The sequence below is a fragment of the Triturus cristatus genome, chromosome 4_2, assembly GCF_964204655.1.
Source record: "Triturus cristatus chromosome 4_2, aTriCri1.1, whole genome shotgun sequence".
NCBI lineage: Eukaryota > Metazoa > Chordata > Amphibia > Caudata > Salamandridae > Triturus > Triturus cristatus.
This window is the reverse complement of record NC_140586.1, coordinates 593,596,124-593,622,823: the sequence shown is the minus strand read 5'-3', so window position 1 is coordinate 593,622,823 and position 26,700 is coordinate 593,596,124. Positions and strand designations below refer to the sequence as shown.

At 47.9% G+C, this 26,700-nt stretch overlaps 1 protein-coding gene across 1 annotated transcript in view; it reads left to right on the top strand.

Annotated features, from left to right (window-relative positions):
- The window catches only part of ACADM (acyl-CoA dehydrogenase medium chain), a 450,379-nt gene that overhangs the window by 148,798 nt on the left and 274,881 nt on the right, over window positions 1–26,700 (top strand). Inside the window, exon 7 of the mRNA XM_085602258.1 lies at window positions 10,183–10,313. Within this exon, the coding sequence (XP_085458384.1) occupies window positions 10,183–10,313 (131 nt within the window). The remainder of the gene's footprint in view (window positions 1–10,182; window positions 10,314–26,700) is intronic.

The following is a 26,700-nucleotide window of genomic DNA, read 5'->3' as shown; positions in this document are numbered from 1 at the left end:
AACCCCTGATCTGCGCAGATGAGCTGCGACCACCGCCATCACTTTTGTGAACACCCGAGGGGCACTGGTAAGGCCGAAGGGAAGCACGGTGAACTGAAAATGCTCCTGACCCACCGTGAACCGCAGGTAACGCCGGTGGGCCGGCAGGACGGGGATATGGAAATATGCGTCCTGCAAGTCCAACGCTACCATCCAGTCTCCAGGGTCTAGGGCAGCTAGAACCTGAGCCAAAGTCAACATTTTGAACCGTTCCTTCCGGAGGAAGGCATTGACGTTCCTGAGGTCCAAGATAGGGCGTAGGCCTCCTTTGCCCTTCTTGGGAACCAGAAAGTAGTGGGAATAACAACCACGACCTACTTCTGGGCTCGGAACGCGCTCGACGGCCTCTTTGGCCAAGAGGGCCGGAACTTCCTCTTGCAGAAGATTCAAATGATCCTCCGAGATACGGTGGTGCTGCGGTGGCATGGCTGGAGGGGTCGTCTTGAAGGGGAGGGAGTAGCCCCTTCAGACTATTTGCAGCACCCACCTGTCTGAAGTAATGGTAAGCCAGTGGAGCAGGTGATGGCGAACCCGGCCTCCCACTGGCGAGGAATGGACCTGAAAGCTCGGACTAGGAAGGCTTTGAGGCGGATGCTGCCGGGGTGGATGTGGACTGACCGCGTTGTCCTCCAGTACCGCCTCGGCGGAAACCACGTCCGCGACCGCGTGCAGGCTGGTTCTGCGGCCGGTGGCTAGGCGGACGTGAGGAGGTGCCCCTTCCTTGGCCACGAAAGGAGCGAAAAGCGGAAGTTTGTGGCCGCGGGGCCGAGAGGCCCAAGGACTTGGCCGTAGCCCGGGAGTCCTTGAAGCGAGCCAGCACACTGTCCGCTTTCTCGCCAAAAAGGCGAGCGCCATCAAAAGGCATGTCCATGAGTGTGTTCTGGACATCCCCTGAAAAGGACGTGGACCGCAGCCAGGCGTGACGTCGAAGCGCCACCGTGGTAGAAATCGCCCTACCCAGCGAGTCCGTAGTGTCGAGTCCACATCGGATGGCATGGCGCGCTGCATCTCTCCCATCGGCCAGAGCCGAGGAAAGCCGTGCCCGGGCCTCCTCCGGGCACAGTGGCAGCACGTCCTCCACCGTATCCCACAGAGAGTGGGAATAACGGTCCAAGAGACAGGCGGTGTTTAAAGACCGCAGGCCCAAACTGAGCGAGGAGAACAGCTTCTTACCGAACTGTTCCAGTCTCTTGGAATCCCGGTCCGGAGGAGCGGACGGGAAGGAGGATTGGGAGGTAGAGGCCTGGATAACCAGACTCTCGGGGGGGTGGGGTGTTGGGACAGAAAACTGGGGTCGCCCGGAGCAGTGCGACCGCGCCTGGCAACGTTCCTATCCACAGGAGGGACTGTGGAGGGCTTGGACCAGGTGCCCTGCAGAACGTCAGTGAGGGCCTCATTGAATTGCAGCAGAGGCTCAGTGGAGCATGCGGCAGACTGAAGCACCTCAGTGAGGATGTTAGTCCTCACAGCCACGGCAGGCAGCTCAAGCCCAAGGGCCGCGGCCGCCTTGCGCAGCACCACACAAAAAGCTGCACCCTCCTCCGAAGCCACAGTCGGAGGAGAGATGAATCCAGTGTCCGGTGAGGTATCCAATCCACTGGCCTCCCCCAGTTCATCTGCCCAGTCCTGTGAAAGTTGCCCTTGAAGGGCCATAGGGTCCTCAGACCCCTCCCAGTCTCCCCCGTCATCCGATTCCTGGTAAACAGGAGGAATGATCGGAGCCGGTCGATAGACATAATGTGTCTCTAGCGGCGTCGGATGCGGCGTCGGGCGGCACCGCATCGGCGTCGGGACCGGACAGGGGCTGAACCGGGGATCGACGTCGACCGGAGTCGGCGTCGGAGGTGGCACCGGTGTCAACGCCGGCGGGGGAGGCGTGACGAGGTCGACCGGCATTGACGGGGGCCCAGGCAAGGTCGCCCAGTCGAGTCTGCGCGGCCCGAAGGCGCACCAGCGGGCGTCGACGGCGGGGCCAGACTCCTCATGGCCGAGAGGAAGGCACTGACCTCCGGCGTCGCGGGGGTGGAACCACCCTGGCCCTCGGCCGAGTCGCGCGACCGGCGAGGGGAGTGCGAAGAGCGGTGTCACCTCTTGGACTTCTTGGAGCGCTCCGACTTACCCGAAGACTTCGAGCCAGACGAGCGACTATGTCGAGTGCGGCTCCGCGACCGATCCTTGGACCTCCTCCTGGACCGGGATCGAGAGGGGCGCGGAGCCGAGTGGCGAAGCTCGAGAAGCTTGCGGGACCGCTCCCGCCTAGCTTTCGAGGTCAGGGCCATACAATCGGAGCACGACTCCGCGTCGTGGTCGAGGCCTAAGCAGTACAGGCACCGGCGGTGATGATCGGTCACCGACATCAGTCGGTGACAGTCGTCGCAGGCCTTGAAACCAGGCATCCTACCGGCACCAGAGTCGAGAAAGTGACCAAAAAGAGTCGAAAAAGTTAGTCAAAAATTGACTAAAGGGGTAGCTCTCCCGGATCGGCGCTTACTGGTGCGGAAAAAAGAAGAACTGACGTCATCGCGCGAGGGCGGCATCTAAGTACTCCGACGTCATTCCGGCGCACGACGCCAACGACGGACGCGGAGCCGCAGACGACGCCTAGCGACGCGCAAGGGGTATTGCTACAAAAATCTTCCAGATCCAGTCTGACGCCTGGGGATATTCTAAGGTGAGGAATCTAACTAACGTGTTTCTTTCAGATATAGGTAGCGCGTTACTTCCTATACTAAAAGTGCCCTTATGCTATTGCACTAGTTTTGTGTAGTGGAATTCTCCAATTTGTTTCCTAGAGTTTCCGTTATTTCTGGCAGATACTGGGACTGTGTAAATAGCTAATTTGAGTATGATTTTTCTAAATGTCCAACTTCTTTAACATTAATGAGAAGACTGCATCTGTTACATCCTTAGGAGGACCTTAATAGGTATGCATAATGTGTTTGGGGTCTGATGCAGAATTTGTGAAAGTGACCTCACTGTCTGTGTTATCATGTATGCAAGTAAAGCTGCCCCCTTGTATACAACCATTCTTCAAAGCTAATCTAAAGGTTTCTTCAAAATCAATGGCTCTTAGCTATCCAGACATTCTAGTGTTTGCTATTCCTTCAATGCACGTCACAATTTCTATGCTCATACCCAACAACTTTGTAATCAATACGTTTATTGTATAGTTGCTTAAAACCATAACGATTTAAAAAGAAAATCAACATGATACTAAATACTTAACAATAAAAATTAGCAAAATTCCATTATTCGGGTAGTCTGCGCAGTATACCTTTTTTCAAGTGTCAACCAAATCTAAAATGAACAGTTTCATTCATAAGATAAAACATAATTACATAAACACTAAAATTCATAACCAATATAAAATGAGGTCGACAATAAATAGACTAGACTGTTTTGTAAATACGGTGAACAAAGTTGCATTAAAACCTAAAGCCTTTCCAAGTGCACCAATGGAGCAGTACAATAAAGGGGGACCAAATGATTATTGTAAACTAGCATTATACTCGCTTATGCTAGATGCTGACTGGAGTTGTCCTTCCTGTTCACTCCGGCCTACCCTTCTGGTGCCTCCCTCTCCAGGGGGGAATGCGAGAATGCAAGGGTGCCCACCAAAATGCCCAACATAATCATCTTTTAGGAACCATTAAACTACAAAGGCATTCTTCCTAAGATGGTTTAAACCTGACAAACGAGCACCATCCATCCTTGGGGGCACCATTCTGCGAATCTGATCTTATTTACACCCGACTGTTGAGCAGATAGCCCAGTACTTGTTATAAATTATGTAAGTGATAACTGACTTTGTTTCAAAGGAAGGCCTGTCACCAGAGCATTCAACAATGCAATGATTGATTTAAAATATTAACAGATTTGGCACATCTACCCAGCAGCCCAGGTGATCTAGTACTGAAGCAAAAGGAAGATGTCTTTGAACAAGAACGAACTCCCTCTGACAGAAAAATAGGCTTTAACAATAATCTCCTTTGATCTAAGGCAGGGCAACTGCATAACAAACGAAACCATGATTACGGTAATGGGATGGTAATTATAGCATAGCCTGCAGTTATTGTCGCCCCCTGAGCCAGCCCGGCGCGGGTTAAAATCCCTTCCTGGTAGGGCAAGCACGCTCTTATTAAAGATTTTAGACTGAGTGGTTGCGTTAATGGGATCTAAAAAGTAGTTTTGTGGCTTCCCAACATAATAAGAATCTTTTAGAGGCTGTGCCAACCCTCGGCACTCAACGGTGAGCAAGTTCTGTTCCTAGGAAGTCATTTTCATTTGCTTGTCATTAGCTGTCTTCCATGCCAGCTATGAGATATCACCATCCCCCAAGGCAGAAGCTTCAATCTTGAGTAACGGAATCGCTTCATTAAGTTGACTAGACCACGGGTTGCCTGGTTTTTCATAAATGTTTTTCAAAAGATATTTTACCAAATTCTTGGGAGCCGTCCTGCACTTGATGTAGTATTTTAACATAGATGCCTTACACTCGATTGATTGCTTACCCTAGCTCAAATCTTAATGTGGAGCGTCTGGCATGTCGCGGTTGATGGAATAGTTTTTTGTATGCTCTAATGTGAAATAACTCCAAGAGTATCATCCAGTGCACCAGGATAAGTGAAGTGACCATACTGCAGGGCTGGGGTTAAGGTGCCTTTATTACTCTTAAGATAGGGTAAGCAGAAGCGCTACTTGATAAGTGATTCAATTGTCCAATTCCATAAGTAATGGCTGCCGCCTTCTTGTTAAGGTGTTTAAATTGAGCAACAGCAGAACCAGTTTCGCTAAACCACACACCCAGATATTTATAGTGCCTTGCTGTAGTAATGGTCTTGCCTTCCAGTTGCCAACTTCTTTGGGTAACCAACAAATATCAGGACTTTAGTTTTAGACTGATTCACCAATAGATGGTTAGCCTTGTAAAATCTACTCAAGGCTTCTAAAGCCCTTTGCAAACCCAACTTGGTATGATCCATAACCACAACATCAGCGTATTGAATTATTTATAAACGGACTGAGCTTAGTTTAGGAGGAACCAAACTACAGCTGTCCAGTGCTGTCCCTAGATCAATTTGTTTTTATTCTGTGTTACCGTCGTTGAGCTAGTTTTCTCCCGAACCCAGGTCTCTGTATGTAATGAAATAATAGCTCGTAGTAGATTTGATGGTATACCCCAAGCTTCCTCCAGAGGATAGCCCTGTCCACCCTATCAAAAGCTGCGCTGTAGTCTATAAAACAGCACAAGAGTGGTGGTCTATGCCTCTCAAGGGCATGGTACCCGAGGACAGAGAGCTTGAATATGGTCTACCGTGGATGCCCCTGTCTAAATCGTGTTTGAAAGAATGGCAAAATGACCTCCTCGGTCACTCAGAATTTTAGATGTTCTAATAAACTTCTGGCATAAACTTTTGCCTCAATGTCAAGTAGGGCAACCAATCTATAATTTGCGGCCAGAGTCCGCTCTTAAATATTGGGCATAAAATGGATCCTCTCCAGCCCTCTGGTATATCAGCGAAAGAATAATTATAGAGCGCTTACAACACTTTTGCCCAACCTATATGCGCCTCCTTTAAAAGGCCGTCTGGGAGGCCAATCGGGCTAAGGGCTCCATCGGATTTCAGCTGTTTTAATACTTTTACCATCTCCCGACTGTTTGTTAATTTGTACTGTACCAACTGGGCCTCTTCCTCAGGCTGTCCCAGCCCAGCTTCCGGATCCTCTTGATGCTGTAGACTTAGTTCAAATGCTGCCAAATTTCCTTTAGAGGTTAAAATTGATAATTCAATAAAGGCTGGACCGTCTGCCACTACAATCTACTCCACATACAGCTCAACAATATGGCATGCTAAAGCTGCTTCAGAAACTCAATTTTCCCTGATTGATTTACTGTCTTTTAATTTATTTGTGTGGGCACAAAATTGGGCTTGATTAGAATCCTTTAATAACTGGAAGATTGTGGCCCATTGTTTATCCTTTCTTTTCTTCTGTTGCTCCCAAACAATTTTTGTGTGTAACCTTCTAGTTAATTGTACTGCTGTGGCTGAGGTTTTAGATGGATTACACCGATGGACAAGCTGTGCTTTACACAGCGTTCTTTGAAAATGATTGCCTTGCAAAAATTACTGGGCCTGTTGGTTTGTGCCCTCCCTGTTGAATTTTGGGCCTACCCTCCTGTTCCAATAGATGCCTTAGTAGGTTGTCCATCAGTCTTCCCCACTCCTGTTAGGCACCTTTTAGATGATTTAAAATGAGCTCCAGTTCTTTTAACCAAGTACTAACCATAGGTTTATATTCAGATAGCCACTTAATTCTTCTATCTAGAGTCACTCTTCCCCTGTTGAGGTACCCACGTTGATGGATTTGTCCCCTGGTTTTAGTGCAAGACTCAGCGTGCTCCCTAATTAATTGTGTTCACTTTATTCTCTGATTGAGATGTCTAAGTGACCTAATCGAGCGGCCAGACCTGTTGATCAAAAGGTATAATCAATGGTTAATTCATTTTTACAGGTTGGTGGGAAAATCGACTCTTTAATTTTCACCTCAAATTCCTACTGAGCAGATACTAAGTTGTGGAGTTTCATAAAATCATTAATTCCATGGTCAACATTTGCATCAGAACTCCAACAATGTTCTCCCCCAGCCCCCTGATATTAAAATCTCTGGTAATTATGAATTTGCAGTGCGGATGATCAAGAAGGAGGTCGTCAAGACTTTCAAGGAAATGATTTACCAACTCTATCCTTGCTTTCCTAGGAGCATTCAAATAACAGTTGACCACAATCGGGACCATTTGTTTTGTGTTGGTTTTCAGACCATATTTACAAACCGCTTGAGCTGCCAAACAATTGCTGTCAAAAACCGTCCCAGTTAGGTTGGCTGTATGCTTGATAAAAATTGATAGACTCCCCGAAGGACGGCCAAAAGGACTTTGACGAGAAGCATTAAAAAAAATCTCATAGAAACCTGGTAGAGCAGTGGGAGACTGTGCCCATGTTTCTTGAAGACCGAGGATGTCACCAGTACCCAAATAAAGACACCATCATTTGCTTCCCATACGTTTTTGAAGCACTGCCACGTTCCATAAGGTTATAGAGGTTGTCTTGGGCCTCATGGTTTATTAAGGCCCTTAAGTTCAATTTCCAGTTTGGTTGACGTATACTCCCATCAGGACTGAGGCATAAGGCCTAGTGATCTATATGTGGCATTCATCAATCACCCTGCCTCCTGGCCCAATGCTTTTTTAAATCTAAGTCTCACTTCTCTTTGGTTCCGAGTATATACGATCATCAGTGCTCTTGCTCTCTTTATTTCCTCTGATTCCCAGCATCTGCCCTTAAGAATACTTTGAGTTAGCTCACCTATGGGTAGGTTTAGTAAAACATACATGTACTTAAGGGGGAGTAGATTTCACTAGTTTGATACCCCAATCTGCAGACATTTCTTTTTCACCCCACACTGCATCTCTCAAAGTACCACTCCTCCATGAAGTTCCCGAGACTTCCCTTGTGGCATTCAAACCTGGAGGATCACATTTTACCCATAACAAATCCTCCGAGGTAATATGGTTAAGAGTTGGTATATGGGTACCCAGTCTCAGCAAATTCCCTAGATTAAGCGTATCCTGAAGACCCCTGGGGCAGAACCTGGGAATACAGACCAATTCCAGGGGCTTACTGTCAATCACCCATTTATTGCCCAATTGAATAGAGCTTGACATCACCGGTTGAATTGGTAGGGGAACCTTATATTCCATTGTTCCCTCTGCTGTATTACAATTGTATAGAAGCCCCTGATTAGGAACCCTTTGTAGGTGACTAGAACCTTGAATGCTGCTTAGATTCACCAGCTCCAGAATCAGAATCCCTAACGTTATTCTTTCCCCAAACGACTTTTGGGGATCCAGAGATGTTGCTCTCTTGGGGGGATCCATATATCCGGTCCTGAAGTGCGGCCCTGACTATCCTATACTTTATTCCACCCACTGAGCGTCTGTGATGGGATCCCCAATTATAGGCTCTTCGATATAGCCCTGTGATGGCCTTGGGTCATGTATATGCGGGCCCACCCATACTGCTTGTGTACTTGCATCCTTAACCATTCAGAATTCTTCTTGCTGCTGCCCAAGAGTGTAAGACCTACAGTCCACATTAAAAACTGCTTTCCCCAAAGGCAATTCGGTAGGCAGATCAACCTGTATATTTATTACATTATCACGTAACCGGCTAGGTGGTTCCATGTCTTTAGGAACTATTTGCTGATCCTTAACCATCTTCGTCTGCTCAAATATTGGGTATACAGTAGTAGGGTTATTTGATGATAGTTTAGGAATTCGCGTCGTTTTTAGGTTTGCTTTTTTTAGTTTCTTTTTTTGCCCTCCTTGAAAGACTTGTCCCTACTATGGTCTCTGCAGAACTACAGGTTTGAAAGCCTGGGACTTAGTCACTTACAATTAGAGGTACTCTAAGCATCCAGCTACTTTCTTGCTCAGACTTACCTGTTGAGTAACCCCATCTGTCTCTAACTGTGTGCAAACTGTATTAGATTGGAATCTTAATGATTCGCCCCTCCCCCCCCCTTCATTGCACGTCAGCTCCTCTGGCATAAAACTTATTTCCAGAGAGGATCTATCCGCCCTGGAAATATTATCCTTAATACCCTTCACCAATGCTCTAAATACCCCTGGAAGAGCACTCAGCTTATTAATAATAGGGGAACATGGGCAAAATGTATTCAACTCCAGTGTACTTAACTTAATATCCAATTGTATTAATTTGCTCCCTATATCTGCCAGGTGTGTTGCAAATGACTGAGGCACATCTATCTGAAGTTCCATTTTTGTAGACTGCCAAAGAAGCACCCTGGCCATTGTATCCTGCCGGGCTCTTTTATCCCGCAACATTGAGAACTTTTCAGAGACCAAATCTGAACTGGGGGAGTAATTACATACCCTCGGTTCCCATCATTGGAGTTTGGGTGAGCGAATCCTCTATTTGCGCTTCCATGGCAGCAAAAAAACGATTCTAAAGATTTCCTTGCTCTTGAGCTATTGCATTTTCACTTCCAATTGTAGCTGCAATAAAAGGTGAAGAGTTTGTAGCTGTGTTTACCGATAAATTAGTTTCTGAAGAGGCTTTCACTTTTGTGGATTAAGGTGAAGCAAAATGACTCCCTGAATCATTACTTTGCAACACTTGTGCAACTACTAAGACTTTATTCTTAGTTGATTCAGCCAGTTGAGTACTAGGTCCTTTATTGCCGATCTTAGAAACCGGGGACTGTGAGGTGAGTACTTGGTCCACTTTATCCCCAATGTGAATTAGGCTGGAAGCCGTGGCAGGGTTCGAGGTGTTCTGCTCCACTTGATTTACGCCCTATTGAAACTTCATCTGTCAACTTCAGGCATGATTGCGAACGTTGGTTTTAGTGCCCGCTGCCAAAGGTAAGTTATGACTGGTGCTGTGCAAGATCGACTCCAAAGATGAAGAGGGGCCTGGTCTAGTCCAGACCAGGGCATCGTTGTCTGAGAACAAATCCAGTGGCTCGCTGGTACTTAGAAAATAATTCCTAATTGACCCTTTTGTAGAGCAGGTCACCCGTCCCTCTGTGTCATTGCAGGACTCACGCTGACCCTCGCCTTCCTTTTGAGGCAATTTCTCCAATTCTGGTGCTATTATTTTCATAGTAATACTTTAATGTACCTTAGTTGTAGTCCGGTTCTTTTCTGCCAATCCAAGTCTGGAGACCCCTGCCTGGGGGTTTGTAAACAAAGTAGCTGATAAAAGGCGGCTCCCGTCGGCTCTGCATGCAGGCACCAGTTTATCAAATATAGACTGCCAGTCTAACAGGAGAGGCACAACCGCTCCACAAATCTTTCAATCTAAATATTTGACGTTTTAAATAGACTGTTCCAATGCTGCCACAGTTGTAACTTTACGCTGCAGATGTAATAACTAATATCATGTTAATTGGGATTATTTTACATTAACACAAGGTAATTGTGTTGACTATTTTTAAATAGTTGTTTTTTTAAATCAAATGGTTATATTGAAAAGGAAAATAGTTTTTCCATTAACCATGTTATTTCGATGAATTACATTAACCTGGTTTGTATCGTGTTTTTTCTTCTTCTTCTAAAAGGCATACTGTGTCACAGAGCCTGGGGCAGGATCTGATGTCGCTGGCTTAAAAACAAGAGCAGAGAAGAAGGGAGATGAATATATCATTAATGGACAAAAAATGTGGATCACCAATGGTGGCAAAGCTAACTGGTACTCATTTGCATAAAAATACAGTTGTTAATCACGTCACACCGATGCATGCAATCAGTTGGCATTTAACTAGAAGAGGAGGGTTCTAACAAAGACCCAACTCTTTTGGCTTCTCATATGGAGGAAGGCTAGACCTATATAATCTACACATTTTACAGCACCATTTTTCAAAGTTGCCTCTACTTTGAAATGCAAACAAATTTTGGTTGATAGCTTGAGTTATGTTTAATAGGGATCACTGCAACATGTAGAAGCTGTGAAGTGTATTCAGCTATCAGCCAGAGTATTGTTTGCTCACTTGATGAGGGCCTTTGTATAATGTTCTTCAAAGCTTCTGGATAGTTCTTATGTTATTAGTTGAAGCTTAACATGGATTCATAGTAGGCCATTAGTGTACGTTATTCTGAAGTGTGGTAATTTGGTATTGCAAAACTAGCTGCATAAATAGTATACTGGTAATTGCATTGATTCTGCCATCATATGGAGCAGCGCCACTTTCAAATTAAAAATGCAGCATTGGATAAGCAAGTACAATCCAAATTGTGCTCGCAATGGTACATGTTGGATTCTGTACTGAAACATAGAGTGTGGTTTGGAACTGATTGATTGACTACTCTTCTATTTGAGTAGGGTATAGGTTAGTAGGTCTTCACTATACGCAGCCTAATGCCCTAGTATGTTGTTCAAGATGCTTTCAGAGATCTGCACTGGGAAAAATGTACACCATTTCATACAGAAAACAGCAGAGGGAAAGTAGTGAGTTAAATTTATGGTTTTCTAACATAGACCTACTTCAGCCAGAAACGTTTAATTTAAGACATTTTGAATGTTGGTCCCCACGGATTTAGTCCTTGTCTCAGACTCAGACCTGCTCATCTGCACCAAATCAAGGCTTATCGCTTATGTATCTTTAGACCAGGCCTGTTGAATTGTAGTAGGCAAATCATCCTGAAAGGCAGGGAACTTGCCAGCGAGCTCCAGAAAGTTTCCAAGCACTAAAAAATGAAGGCTTGAGTGAGCTTGGTGGATGGAAATGGGGGAGAATTATTAGAGGAACTGAAGAAAGTTCCAGTAGGATTGTGAACCATGTTTCTACTCTCCAGGGAGCAGTTATCAAAATTACATCAACTTCCTCGAGTCTGTAGAGTAGGTCAGAAAACACAATTTGGACCTTCTCTCCAGTTATGCATGAAAGCATCCATTGCTAGTGGATCTAGTTTCCTACTGAACAATTTAGTGAGATTTGCATTAACAACGTGAGGCAAACATAAGCACTTTGCATAAACCATACGTGTGCATTACCATCAAATGTTTCTTGTACTGGAGCCGATGGCTGGAGTCAATCTGGAAAAAAGAAAACGAGTCTGCTAGTAGATTCTTCTTTCCCAGTAGATACTGTCCTGTAACTGAGAGATTAATGTAATTTCTGATGTCAGCCCCCTAGATAATTGATATATGGTTCTGCGGAGATGTTTTCTGCAATATGATGCAGCAGTGAGTATGGTGATGGGTTAGGGAGCACATAATGAGAGCTTGACAAAAGTTAGAGGCAATTTGCATGCACTTCTTAGAGGATCGTCTTCTGCTAGTGGAGAAGTCGCCACAACCATCAACTCTTAAGATGCACCAGCCAATTATGGCTCTCTGTGACTTAGACACTATTTTAATACCTGGAAGATAGTCCATTAAACAAGTAAGACAGCCCCTGGTGAAGATGAAAAATCTTTAGGACCTGAAAAAATGGCCTGAATAGACCAAGCCTGGAGCCCTCCAGCACATGCCGGCGTTCTCAAAGAAAGCAGTTCCCTAGGGAAACCCTTTTCACTTCTCTCTTGAGGAGTTTGTTTCCTCCAAGAAAGATGCAGGGATGTGGTGACTGAGTCTATTGAGAAGCCCAAACATTCCATCCAAGTACTAAGTGACCTGTCCACGGGTTCGAGGCATATGAGCTGCAGATCACACACTTAGGATAAGATCGCCATCTGGTTTTGGGCTCTGATGATTGCAGGTTGTTGTTGTCTTCGGAAGAAGCCTCTTGGTCACGAGATAGGTGACTCCTCCTCTGGACAACAGTGCACATGGGCATCCACTCCATCCTCAGATTGTTTTTTTCCGCCATTGGGTTCGGATGAACTTTTCCACTCCGGCTGAAAACTTCTGAAAATCCAGCTTTCAAAGCGAAAAACCTTTACAACTTGACGTCGAAATTCAATCGGACCGGTTCCGGACACTGCTCATGGAAAGGACAACTTTTAAAAAATGCCCCCAATGTGGAGCAAAGTTCCCCCACAGTGACCACCACGAGGTCTGCAACCTGTGCCTCTCGCCGGAAAATAACGAATCCAGCTGTCCAGCCTGCGCCGCATTCCGATCCAAGAAAACCATCCGGGACCGAAGAGCTCGACGCCATATCATGGCCAGACCGGCTCCAGAACCAGAGGACATCTTTGCTCAGGATGTCCCGGAAGAAGATTCCGAAGAACTCCAAATTATATCCGAAGCGGACGATTCCGATGACCTCATCACTCCGGGGCAACGAGTGAGTACCAGTGCCCCTACCTCAACCCCCCCCAAAAAAAGGCATTGGTCAAGACTCCACCAGCTGGCCCCAGTCACGACCGAAAACCGTCTTCAGAAGCCCCGCCCTCGGGCTCTGCTCCGAAGAAATAGAAATATAAGCCTACAGGTGGCTCGGGCTCGGGCTCGAGCAAACCACATGTTATAGTACCCACAGTACCTTCGGCACCGAAGACTCAAGACCTCTCTGCACCGAAGCAGGCTCCGAAACCATCGAGACCTATTGATAAACCGGCATCTAAAGCTATCAAGCTCAAAGATTTCCCTCTCGGCACCGAAATCTCCACCAGCACCGAAACCATCATCGGTACCGACTGTCTAAAATTCAAAAAGGCTCTACCGATCATCCAAAACATAGATCGGAACCGAAAACATCGGCACCAAAGCCACTTTCGGACAATGAAGAACTTTTTCACCCTGATCCCACGCAAAAAAGGATTTATATCAATCCAAAAACTGGACATGTCACCGCTGTGCCATACAAGAAAAGGAAGCTGGACACGACACCTTCTCCAGCTCCCATAAAGAAGAAGGACTCCGCCACCTCACCCATTAGTCCTTCCTCTCCTATATCACCTCTCACCCCACCCTCCCTGCCCCCACCTCCTTCTCCTCTACCATCTCCTTCACATACACCACCTCCACAGGATGATGATGGCTTAGGGGGAGGGGGTGATCCGGATGACCTTAATGTTATGTTAAAATTTGGTAGAGCGCAAAACAGCTGCCCCAGCAAAGGGGCGTCCCGGCGCTAAAGAACCACAATCTTCACAAAAAACAGAAAAACCAGGAGTCCGAAACCTAAAGGGGAGGGAATAGATGGGTTTTGACAGCTCTCCGGAAAGCAGACAGATTTTCCATTGAGCGGATGTTCACCGGCAGATTGTTCCAAAGTTTGGCTCCTAGTACTCTAAAGGAGCGCCCACCTGTGCGAGCTAACTTTGTGAGGGGAACTGTCAATAAATGTTGGCCAAGAGAGCACAAACTGCGCTGTGGCACGTAAGGTATAAGGAGAGGGCGGAGAAGTTTTGGGCGTCCATTTTTGAGAATTTTAAAGATCATAACGAGAGCTTTAAACTGGATACGGGACTCAATCGGCAGCCAATGCAGCTTTCGTATAGTGGCTCTAGCCGAGCACCTACGGGGAAGTCCGACCAAGGTTCTAGCCGCGGTGTTCTGTACGCGCTGTAAACGCGCAATCTCAGCTTTGTTAGTGCCCAGGAGTAAGACGTTGGCGTAGTCTAGGCGAGACAGAATTGTGGCTTGTATAATCGTTTCGCGAACCTTGGAATCAAAGAAGCAGAGTATGGGATTAAGGCTCCTCATCAGGCCCACACAAGTGGCCGCTACTCTTTTTGTGTGGGTCTGGAAATTGAGTGATGAGTCCATCCAAACGCCCAGGTTTTTGACCAGGGATCTGGGGGGAGGAATAGTGCCTAGTGACGGAGGCCACCAGTGTTGATTCCAGTAGCTGGTATTCTTTCCAAGAAGCAGTACCTCCGTCTTGCCTGCGTTGAGCTGCAGGCCATTATCCGTATCGGGCTACGGCAGCCAGCCCATCCTTGAACCTCGCTGCAGAAATAGAGGGACCCTCAGTAAGAGTGATAACTAGCTGCGTGTCATCAGCGTATGACACCAGCGAGAGGTCCCATTCTCTAGCTACAGCCGCAAGCGGCTGTACATATAGGTTAAAAAGGGATGGGCTGAGTGCGGAACCCTGAGGTACTCCCTGTCCGATGGGATGGGACTGGGAGAGGAATGGAGGGGCTGACACCCGAAAAGACCTGTCCTCCAAAAAGGAGCGGAACCAGTCCAATGCACGGTCAGAGATACCTGCCATGTTCAGACGATACAGTAGAATGCTATGTGATACCGTGTCAAAGGCCGCGCTGAGATCTAATAGGATCAGAGCAGCAATTTGGCCGGCATCAAGTATCGTCCGAAGATGTTCTGACGTGGCTAGGAGGGCAGACTCAGTGCTATGGCAAGGCCTAAACCCATTTTGGGATGGATCTAAGATGTTATATAGATCCATGTGTTTGGTCAGGGTGATGTTAGCGTGAGCTTCTGCGAGTTTGGAGATCCATGGAAGCAACGAAATGGGTCTATAGTTCTCCGGTTTGGAGGGATCGAGGGTCGGTTTTTTAATGATGGGAGAGACCCATGCTTGCTTCCAGACAGTCGGGACAGTGGCCGAGGAAAAGGACAAATTTAATATGGATGCTATAGAGGGTAAAAAGAAGTCCGGGGATTCTAAAAAAATGGGCCGGTCTCATGGGGTCTGCTGGGGAACCAGATTTGACCTTCCTGCAAAGTACAGCTAGGTCTTCATGAGAGATTTCAGGTATAAACTCCATCCTGGTGCATTTATTAATGGGAGGAGGGGAGCTAAGAGCTATAGCAGAGTGACGTGGAAAGGATTTGTAGATGTTTTGTACTTTGTTCACAAAGAAAGAGGCAAGATCTTCACATTGCTGTGCTGACATAGCATTGGAGGAAGGGGATCTATTTTTCTGCAGTTCATCTACTAGTTTAAATATAACTTTGGAGGGGTTGGTACTGGAAGTAATTTCTTCCGCATAGAAAGTGGCCCTAGCGGAACAAATAGCTTTGTGATAAAGCTTTTGTTTGAGTCGATAGGCAGATTTGTCTTTGATACTGTATTCTCGTCTCCATGTTCTTTCGGCTATCTTGCAGTCCTTACGCATGGCTTTCAAGGTGTTGTTGTACCAAGGGTTAGAGGGAGAGCTGCGTCCTTTAATCCATTTAAGAGGTACGAGGATATCCAGTCTCTGGTTAATCCAATCATAGAAAGCAGCATAAGTGGTGTTTATGTTTGTATGTGCTTCTTGATGGAATTCTCCTAAGGTGGTATGTAGGTCGTTAGCTGAGAGTTTATGCCATGCTCTTTTGAGATGACGGATAGGTTCAGCTTTATTAAACACTTCCTTAATCAGTATCGTAAATTTGACTAAGTAGTGATCCGACCAATCCATAGGTTTGGGCGTCTCTATTATAGTCTCCGGGAGGTTGGTAAAAACAGGGTCTAGGATGTGACCAGCTGAGTGGGTGGCATCCTGAATCAGGGGGCAGAGTTGTAGGGCTGATAAGTCGGCTAGGAGGTTTTTAATAGTGGGATCTTGACTCCTGTCGAAATGGAGATTCAAGTCTCCCAGTATCGTAAAGTTAGCCGAGCTCACCACCAGGGAGTTCGCCGTTTCAAGGAGAGCTTCAATAAATTTAGATGAAGGACCGGGGGGCCGATAAATATAGAGGCCAGATAAAGAGAAGTGGGGGCCCGCTATGATCTTAAAGCGAGCGCTTTCACTGTTTGAAATAGATTCTTTAGTGAAGGAGCACAGAAATTGCTTTCTGTAAATGACAGCAATGCCACCTCCTCTGCTGTCTCTATTTATCGACTTCATGTGATAGCTCTCTGGCAGCGCAAGATTGATGATACTGGTCATATCATCATGTAGCCAGGTTTCACAGATAAAAAGGATATCGGGGTTTTCTTCAAATAGAAGGGTGTTGATCTCTTGATGGTGCTTACATAGTGATCTCACATTAAGTTGTAAAATGGTGAGAGGGGTAAGTTTATACGCAGCTGAGAGGCGCTTTGAAGAGCAGGGGTTAGGTGTGGAGAAGTGGCATGACTTACAGTGTAGGTATGTCTGTCCAACATTTCCAAATATCTTCTCGCATTTTTTTCCCGGATTTAGAGCGAGAAGGCAGTCTCTGTCATAGCGATGGGCTTCCCGGGTGATTTGACCAGGGGGACAGGCGAGAGGCGATGACGGGCGCAGACGGGCTTGCCTTAGGCGCGCCTTCGGCGCGCCCGCTGCGCCCGTCCGCTGCGCGTACGGTGAAAGCACATGTTTATCAAGGGGTAGGAAAGTCGGTGGGCGTGACCTCAGAGTGGGCGTGGCCTCGCGGCTCGCCAGCGATGGCGGCGGGAAATGTTTGTTGGTTTGAGTCCGCTACCAGCCTTCACTTCGGCTGTGCGGTATGCTCGAAGGGCAAGTCCTGGGGTCCCAAAGAGCAAGTGAGTACTTTTAAAAACAGGAAATAACAGTGACATAAATTTTAAAATAACAACAAAGAACTCCCGGCTTCCGCCTCAGGAGGATACGTGCTTCTGATCCTAATGATCCTTTCGCACTCCCGGATACGGCACCCTTAGATGACTGGGCTTACCCTTTACCTGATATTCCTGATTCCACTACATACCCCTCCAAACCCTCCCCTCCAGATGACCACCTAGGGTTTGGGCAGCTGATAAACAGGGCGGCACTTTTCCATGGCGTCCCCATGCATTCAGATACACCCGAAGAAGACTTTCTTCTAGACACATTCGAACAGTCTCAAAAATCTGTTCAAATCTTGCCCATGATTAAGGGAGTCATAAAACACGCCACAGAGGTTTTTAAAGACCCTGTCAGAGCTAGGGTTCTTAACCCCCGAATTGAAAAAAAAATTATAGACCTGCCCCACAAGATCCCGCTTACATTAAAGCACAGCTCCCTCTAGACTCTTCAGTAGTTTCAAACGCTAGAAAGCGGGCTAACTCCCAAACAGGAGACACACCGCCCCCAGACAAAGAGTCCAAGCTATTAGAGGCCTCGGGCAAAAGAGTTGCAGCACAAGCTGCAACTCTTTTGCCCTCTCTTTTGCGTATTGCCAACACAAGCGCTATTAGCCCGATATGATAGGGCTCATTATGATCAGTTAGAAGATCTTTTACAACACCTACCAGATCAGTACAAATCCCAGGCCAATGACCTCATCCAAGAGGGGAAACTCGTATCTAACGCATCAATCAAATGTGCACTAGTCGCCGCGGACACTGCTTCTAGGGCGGTCAATACAAGCATACTACTTAGACGCCATGCATGGCTACGTATTTCAGGCTTTAAGCCGGAAGTACAAACAACAATACTTGGTCAACCATTCAACCAAGAGCAACTATTTGGACCCGCAGTAGATACTGCACTTGAGAAGATGAAAAAAGATAACGAGACTGCTAAATCAATGGGAGCATTACAGTCTCCACAACCACGAGGCTCCTTTCGACGCTCCATCTATAGGGGAGCCTCCAAAAATATTGGGACAGATACCTCTTCCACTTTCAAAACCTCCGCGCAAACATCTCCCAACAGAGGATATTTTAGAGGAGGATATAGGGGAAACAACACCAAGGGCCGAGGTCGGGGCAATACCAACACCCGCACCTCTCCAGCCACTAAACAGTGACTTGCCTCCACTCCCACCAGACCATTCCACTCCGGTCGGGGGAAGACTCCAACAGTTCCTACCTGTCGAATTCCATTACAACAGACAAGTGGGTAAGACAAAGTTCGAGGCATGTGGGCTGCTGAATTCATATCTGTGCACAGATCGCCGCCTAGTGTTGGGTCCGGATGTTTGCATGTTGTTGTCCTGGAAGAGTCTTCGAAGTATCCTTGGATAGGTGACTCCTCCCCTGGACTACAGTGCGCATGGGCATCCTCTCCATCCTCAGATTGTTTTTTTTCCGCCATTGGGTTCGGATGTGCTTATCTTGACTCAAGTTAGGAAAAACTTTTTACAGGCCAAAAGGCCTCTAGTTCGCGTCGGTACTGTTCCCGATCGGTATCGATAGTATCTTTGTTAGTTTACTAACTTCCAGAACCAACTTTTTCGCATCTTACCCGACCATCGACCCGACATCGACGACACCATTCAAGCGGTGCCCTGTATGCAATGCGAAATATCCACACATCGACGTCCATCCGGTGTGCAACAAATGCCTTTCACCGGATCACGACGAATCTACATGTATGGCCTGTGCCCGATTTCGATCCAAGAAGACTCTCCGGAATCGACGAGCGGCGAGACTTGAGGCGCAGCAAGCGGCACCGGCCCCAGCCGACCTCTTCAGCGCCGAGACCGAAGATGTCGAAGAAGTGGAGAACCTACCCTCCAGCCCCGCTTCCAAACATAACTCTGAATCGGAAGACGTCGACGAAACACTCTTTCGCAGAGATGAAGACGACACCGAGGTAGGAGACTACAATGAGGCCTTAGGGGCCGAAGAGAGTAGCTCCGATGACGAGCAAGGCCTACCCGTTCAGACTGAGGAAATCCCCGTGCAACAGTCTATGGCACTGGTCGAGGGATCGCCTTCGGGCCTTACCCAAGACCTATCCCGCAGTTCTTCGGCCCCGCCCTCGGGCCCGGCCTCGGACATTCAGCGGCAGCCATTAATGCCCAAACCGGCTGGTTTCCCTTCTTCGAAACCGAAACCAAAAGCTGTATTGGTTCAACTGAAACCGAAAGTGGCGCTGGTCGGATCGAGGCCCTCCACACCTTCGACGCCAGCAAAACCCGTCGGCACCGAGCGCAACAAACGAGACTTCGGTGCCGAGCTCGAAGCGGCCGACGTCGGAGTCGACATATGGAAAAAGACCTTCGGTGCCACCAAACCTACTCGGCTCCCGGCACCGACGCAATCGGCTCCGACCCCAAAGGTCAAACTACCTGCCGCGTCTCACCCCGCTACGACGGCACCACCAAAGCCACACTCATCGAAGGCGTCAACGGCCATTCCCGCCCCTCGACTCCATGACTCACCGGCGCCGAAAAAGTCCACGCCCGCCTCCACAGAACCGGTCGGCGCAAAGGAATCCAGGGCGCTCCAGGTGCCACCCGTTGCTGCGCAGCGCACCAAAAATAAAAATCTCCTCCAGGACACATCGGGCTCCGAGCTAATAAAAGCTCCAACAGCCTCTTCGGCACCAGCCAATATTACTTTTGGCCTGCCACCATCCACGGCCCCGAAACTATTCCAAATCAGGACACGGGTCACCCACACCACGATCACGCCTGCCGAACACTCTGCAGAGACGTCTCCATCGCATATCATCGACGCCGACACCGGCAGGATGATTATCCACAAAAGGAGAATAACTTCTGAGCCGGCTTTGGACTCCTTTCGGATCCCACTTAAAAGAAAGCTGCCAGTGGCTTCAGAACCAGTTCTTTACGAACCTTTCCATTCACCCTACCAGGATCCACAATCCTTCTCTCCCACACACTCCGACACGGATGTGTTGGAGGACTACATGGGTGACCAAGTCCCCTACCCCGGAGGGATGGACCCTGATGGCCAACAGGACCCTGATCAAGCTTGGGATGACCCTGTAGACCCAGGTGCACCTATGGATGCACAGGACCCACAACTCTATGGAGCAAAAACATCTCCCACAGAGGACACTGCCACGTTCAACGCTCTAATTGAACGTGCTGCGGCCAATCATGGGGTGCAACTTCACTCGGACACCATCGAGGACGACTTTCTCATGGATACTTTCGCATCCTCAAAGGAATATAAAGACTCTGCCCATGTTAAAGGGGGTCCTCAAGCCAGCAAAGGACATCTTCAAAGAACCCACCAGGGCAAGAGTGATAAACCCCAGGATCGACAAAAAATACAGATCAGCGCCTGGGGACCCTACTTACATTAGAGCTCAATTACCTCTGGATTCCATTGTCGTGGCGAATGCTCGCAAGAGGGCACACTCGCAAACAACAGGTGATGCTCCTCCCCCGGACAAAGAGTCCAAGGTGCTAGAGACCTCTGGCAAACGGGTTGCCGCCCAAGCAGCTAACATATGGCGCATTGCCAATACTCAAGCGCTCCTCGCTCGCTATGATCGAGCGCACTACGACACATTAGAACTACTCCAACATCTCCCTGACCAATTCAAAGAAGGTGCAGAGATCCTCATCAGGGAGGGACAACTGCTCACAAATGCATCCATCAAGTGTGCACTGGATGCCGCGGATACAGCTGCCAGAGCCATAAACACTAGCGTCATGTTGCGACGACACGCCTGGTTGCGAATCTCCGGATTCAAACCAGAGGTACAAAATAACATCCTCAACCAACCTGTCAACCCCGACTACTTATTCGGCCCGGAGATTGACACTACCCTAGAGAAAATAAAAAAGGACACGGACACTGCAAAGTCCATGGGGGCCCTACAGACGCAGTCCTTTCGGAGCGGCTCCTTTCGTCGCCCCGGAAATAGAGGAGCAGGTAGAGGACAGGGGTCACAGCAAACATACAACAAGGGCAACACACAAAACACCTACGATAAAAACACCCGGGGTGGATATCATGGCTCCAGCACAAAGGGCAGAGGACGCGGCTACGGCAACACCAGGTCCTCTCCCAAGAACAAGCAGTGACGCCCTCTCCCTTCCTCCCGACCACATAACACCTGTCGGGGGAAGGCTACAAAAGTTCCTGTCCACGTGGAACTCCATCACCACGGACAGGTGGGTCAAAGATATTGTCAAATATGGTTACTGTCTAGAACTAACCTCCACCCCACCCACCATACCTCCAAAAAACCGTCCTATGTCCTCAGAGCACTTAACGCTCTTACAGCAGGAGGTGCAAAGCATGCTTCTAAAAGGCGCAATCGAGGTCGTACCCGTCCACGAACAAGGTACAGGGGTGTACTCCCTGTACTTTTTAATACCGAAAAAGGACGGGTCACTCAGACCTATATTAGACCTGAGACCCCTGAACCAGTACATTCTTTCCGAGCATTTTCACATGCTCACTCTACAGCAAGTCCTCCCGCTGCTCAAGCAGGGAGACTTTCTGGCCACACTGGACCTCAAGGATGCGTATTTCCACATACCCATTCACCCCTCACACAAGAAATACCTAAGGTTCACTGTTCAAGGGCAGCACTACCAATTCAAAGTCCTTCCCTTCGGCGTGACAACAGCACCCAGGGTATTCACAAAGTGCCTAGCTACTGTGGCGGCACATCTACGGAGGCAGCACATACACGTCTACCCTTACCTGGACGACTGGCTCGTTCAAGCGAAGTCAGCCCAGCAATGTGCCAGCCACATGTCCCGCACCATCCACCTCCTTCACAGTCTGGGGTTCTCACTAAATTACCCAAAATCCCATCTCCAGCCCGCACACGTACAACAGTACCTCGGTGCGACTATAGACACTCTGGCGGCCACAGCTCAGCCAAATTTAGTGAGAATCAACAGCATGCAAATGCTGATTTCCAAATTCAAACCACAACACTCCCTTCCCGCGCGAGTGTTCATGCAGTTGATAGGCATGATGGCCTCCTGCATCTTCATAGTCCCACACGCGAGACTACATATGCGCCCGCTTCAGGAGTGCTTAGCACGTCAGTGGAATCAGGCTCAAGGCGAGTTGAAAGACCTAGTGTTGGTGAGCGGTCGGGCATACAACTCTCTGCATTGGTGGAATCCACAAAAACTTTGCAAGGGCCGACCGTTCCAAGAGCCTGTCCCACAGATAATACTGACGGCGGACGCGTCTCTCCAGGGATGGGGAGCTCATGTACTCCATTACACAGTGCAGGGACTATGGACACAACAACAAAAGAAGATGCACATCAACCTTCTAGAGCTGATGGCAATCTTCCTCGCTATGAAAGCATTCAAAGTACACTTATGCAACAAAGTCGTGTTGATCCGGACGGACAACATGACTGCAATGTACTACATACAGAAGCAGGGAGGAACACACTCTCCACAGTTGTCTCATCTGGCTCAGAGCCTGTGGAAGTGGGCCATTCAGAGGAACATGTTCCTCATGGCAGAACACCTCCCCGGCAAGGACAACTAAATGGCGGATCTGCTCAGCAGACACAGCCACCAGATGCACGAGTGGGAGTTACACCCATCAGTACTCCAACCGTACTTCCAGCAGTGGGGTCATCCAGAGATAGACCTATTCGCGACAAGCGAAAACGCAAAATGCCAAAGCTTTGCCGCCAGGTTCCCACATCCGCAGTCGCAGGGCAATGCGATATGGATGAACTGGTCCGGCAGATTTGCGTACGCTTTTCCCCCAGCACCACTGATACCGCTGGTGGCACGCAAACTCAGACAACACTCACTGACACTCATCCTGGTTGCGCCAACGTGGGCACGCCAGCCATGGTACACCACCTTTCTCGAACTTTCCGTGGTGCCGCATCAAAGGCTGCGGACCAAACCTGCGCATTTGACGCAGAACCATGGAGAGATTCAGCACCCAGATCCGCAACAGCTGAACCTGGCAATCTGGCTCCTGAAGTCCTAGAGTTTGGCTACCTAAACCTGCCACCTGACTGTATGGACATCATTAAGGAGGCCAGGAGACCCACTACCAGAGCTTGCTATGCAGCCAAATGGAAGAGGTTCGTCATTTATTGCAATAATAATGACATTAACCCGCTAGACGCATCCATCCAAAACATTATTTGTTACCTATTACACCTATACCGATGCAATCTGGCGTACACCTCTATACGTGTCCATTTGACCGCAATCTCAGCCTATCTACAAACCAGGCGGCACCTCTCTCTATTCAGAGTGCCTGCCATCAAATCATTCTTGGAAGGACTCAAACGAGTCATTCCACCTACCCACCCACCAGCCCCAATGTGGAACCTCAACTTGGTCCTCACACGCCTAATGGGTCCACCCTTTGAACCTCTACACTCATGTGAGATTCAATTCCTTACCTGGAAAGTAGCTTTCCTAGTAGCGATCACTTCTTTAAGAAGAGTTAGTGAACTCCAGGCACTAACTGTTCAAGAGCCATTTATACAGGTTCACGCTAACAGGGTCGTACTACGTACCAACCCCAAATTCATGCCTAAGGTGATATCGCAGTTCCATATGAATCAGACTATTGAACTGCCTGTTTTCTTTCAAAACCCACAAACTGTCGCAGAAAGGGCACTCCATACACTAGACGTAAAAAGGGCCCTCATGTATTATATCGACAGGACCAAACCCTTTAGAAAAACAAATCCACTTTTCGTTGCCTTTGCCCCACACCACAAAGGTAACGCTATCTCCAAAGCAGGAATAGCCAGATGGATCGTTAAATGTATTCAAATTTGCTATCAAAAGGCTAAACGCACTTTAACGATTCCCCCTCGAGCCCACTCAACACGTAAGTTAGGGGCCTCCATGGCTTTCCTAGGAAACATTCCTTTGCATGACATATGTAGAGCAGCCACCTGGTCCACTACACATACATTTACCAAACACTATTGTGTAGATGTGCAATCAAAACAGCAGGCAGCTGTAGGACAGGCTGTTCTCAAAACTTTTTCAGACTGCTGCAGCTGGCATGGGTAGCCGCCGCTAATAAGAGGGCACTGCTATATATTCTATGCACAGATATGAATTCAGCAGCCCACATGCCTCGAACTGAATATGCTACTTACCTGTATGCATCTGTTCTTGGCATGTAGGGCTGCTGACATTCATATCGCCCTCCCTCCTCCCCGGCGCCTGTAGCAGCTGCAGCTCTCAGAATTACTGTAAGCATGGTCATCACTTTCTGTATCAACTCCATCACGGCCACAATGGCGAAAAACAATCTGAGGATGGAGAGGATGCCCATGCGCACTGTAGTCCAGGGGAGGAGTCACCTATCCAAGGATACTTCGAAGACTCTTCCAGGACAACAACGTGCAAACATCCGGACCCAACACTAGGCGGCGATCTATGCACAGATATGAATGTCAGCAGCCCTACATGCCAAGAACAGATGCATACTGGTAAGTAGCATATTCATTATCGTGTTTGGTTACTGCCTCGAACTCACAAACACCCCCCCACACATACCACCCAAACACCATCCAATGTCACCACACCATCTTACACTCCTCAAACAGGAAATTCGGTCCTTGCTTCAAAAACACGCAATAGAACCAGTTCCACTCCAACATCAGGGTACAGGAGTATATTCTCTATACTTCCTAATCCCCAAAAAGGACGAGACGTTAAGACCCATATGATCACTCTTCAACAAGTGCTCCCACTACTACGATTTCCTTGCCACATTAGACCTCAAGGACGCATACTTTCACATCCCCATGCATCAAGCTCACAGGAAGTACCTAAGATTTGTGGTAGATGGACAGCACTATCAGTTTATGGTCCTCCCATTCGGAGTAACAACTGCACCCAGGGTATTCACCAAATGCCTAGCAGTAGTGGCAGCGCACCTCAGGAGACAACAAATCCATGTCTTCCCGTATCTCGACGATTGGCTCATAAAAGCCAATACTTTCGACAAATGCGTTCTCCACACTCACCGCACTATTCAAACCTTACACAACTTGGGATTTACCATCAACTATCCCAAATCTCAACTGCAACCCTCCCACATACATCAATATCTGAGAGCCACCATAAATACTTCCAAGGCCATAGCTTATCCCAGCACAGCCAGGATAGCCAACATACAAAACCTCATCTTAAAATTTCAAACTCAACACTCTCTTCCAGCAAGAGTGTTTATGCAACTATTAGGCATGATGGCGTCATGCATCTCCATTGTGCCTCACGCACGACTTCAAATGCGTCCCTTGCAAGAATGTCTAGCACAACAGTGGAACCAGGCTCACGGACAACTTACCGATCTGGTGTTGGTGGACAGTCGCTCATTTCACTCACTGAAATGGTGAAACACATCAACCTGTCCAAAGGGTGACCGTTCTTAGAGCCTCTTCCACAAATAGTGCTGACAACCGATGCATCTCTCACAGGGTGGGGAGCCCATCTCCTACAACACACCACTCAGGGCAAATGGACCACTCAACAAAAACTGCTCCATATCAATCACCTAGAACTTCTAGCGGTGTTCCTAGCACTGAAATCTTTTCAAGTACATCTAAGGAACAAAACGGTCCTCATCCGCACAGACAACATGACGACCATGTATTACTTACAAAAACAGGGGGGGGACACATTCTCTCCAACTGTCCCAACTCGCACAGAACATTTGGAGATGGGCAATTCCCCAAAACATCTACCTGCTAGCGGAACACCTTCCAGGGGTTCACAACCAGATTGCCGATCTCCTAAGTCGACAGACACAACAAATCCACGAATGGGAATTACACCCCAAAGTCCTACTCCCATTCTTCCAACTATGGGGCCAACCAGACATAGACCTGTTCGCCACACACGAAAACGCAAAATGCCCAACCTTCGCCGCCAGGTTTCCACACCCACAGTCGAAGGGCAATGCAATATGGATGAACTGGTCAGGCAGATTTGCGTACGCTTTTCCGCCTCTCCCACTCATTCCATTTGTGGTACGCAAGCTCAAACAACAGTCCCTAAAACTGATTCTAGTAGCTCCCACTTGGGCACGTCAACCCTGGTTCACGACACTTCTGGAACTCTCGCTAGTTCCACATCAAAACTGCGCCTTTCCCCGGCCTTATTAACCCAGAACCATGGAGAAATCAGACACCCAGATCCACAGCAACTGAACTTGGCGATCTGGCTCCTGAAGTCTTAGAGTTCGGTTACCTCCCACCAGACTGTGTGAATATCATAAAAGAAGCTAGAAGACCTACTACTAGGGCATGTTATGCTGCAAAATGGAAAAGATTTGCCATTTACTGCAGTAACAATAATATACGTCCACTAGATGCTTCCATCCAAAACATTATTTGCTATTTACTACACTTGCAAAGATGCAATTTAGCGTATTCCTCCATACGTCTACACCTAGCAGCGTTAGCAGCCTACTTACAAAATCGACAACACTTGTCACTATTTAAGGTACCAGCGATCAGAGCCTTCATGGAAGGTCTTAAAAGAATTATTCCTCCCAGATTACCACCTTCTCCAGTGTGGAATCTAAATATTGCTCTAACAAGGCTCATGGGCCCTCCATTTGAACCTATGCATAAATGCGAACTGCAATTCCTTACATGGAAAGTGGCTTTCCTTATTGCAATCACAT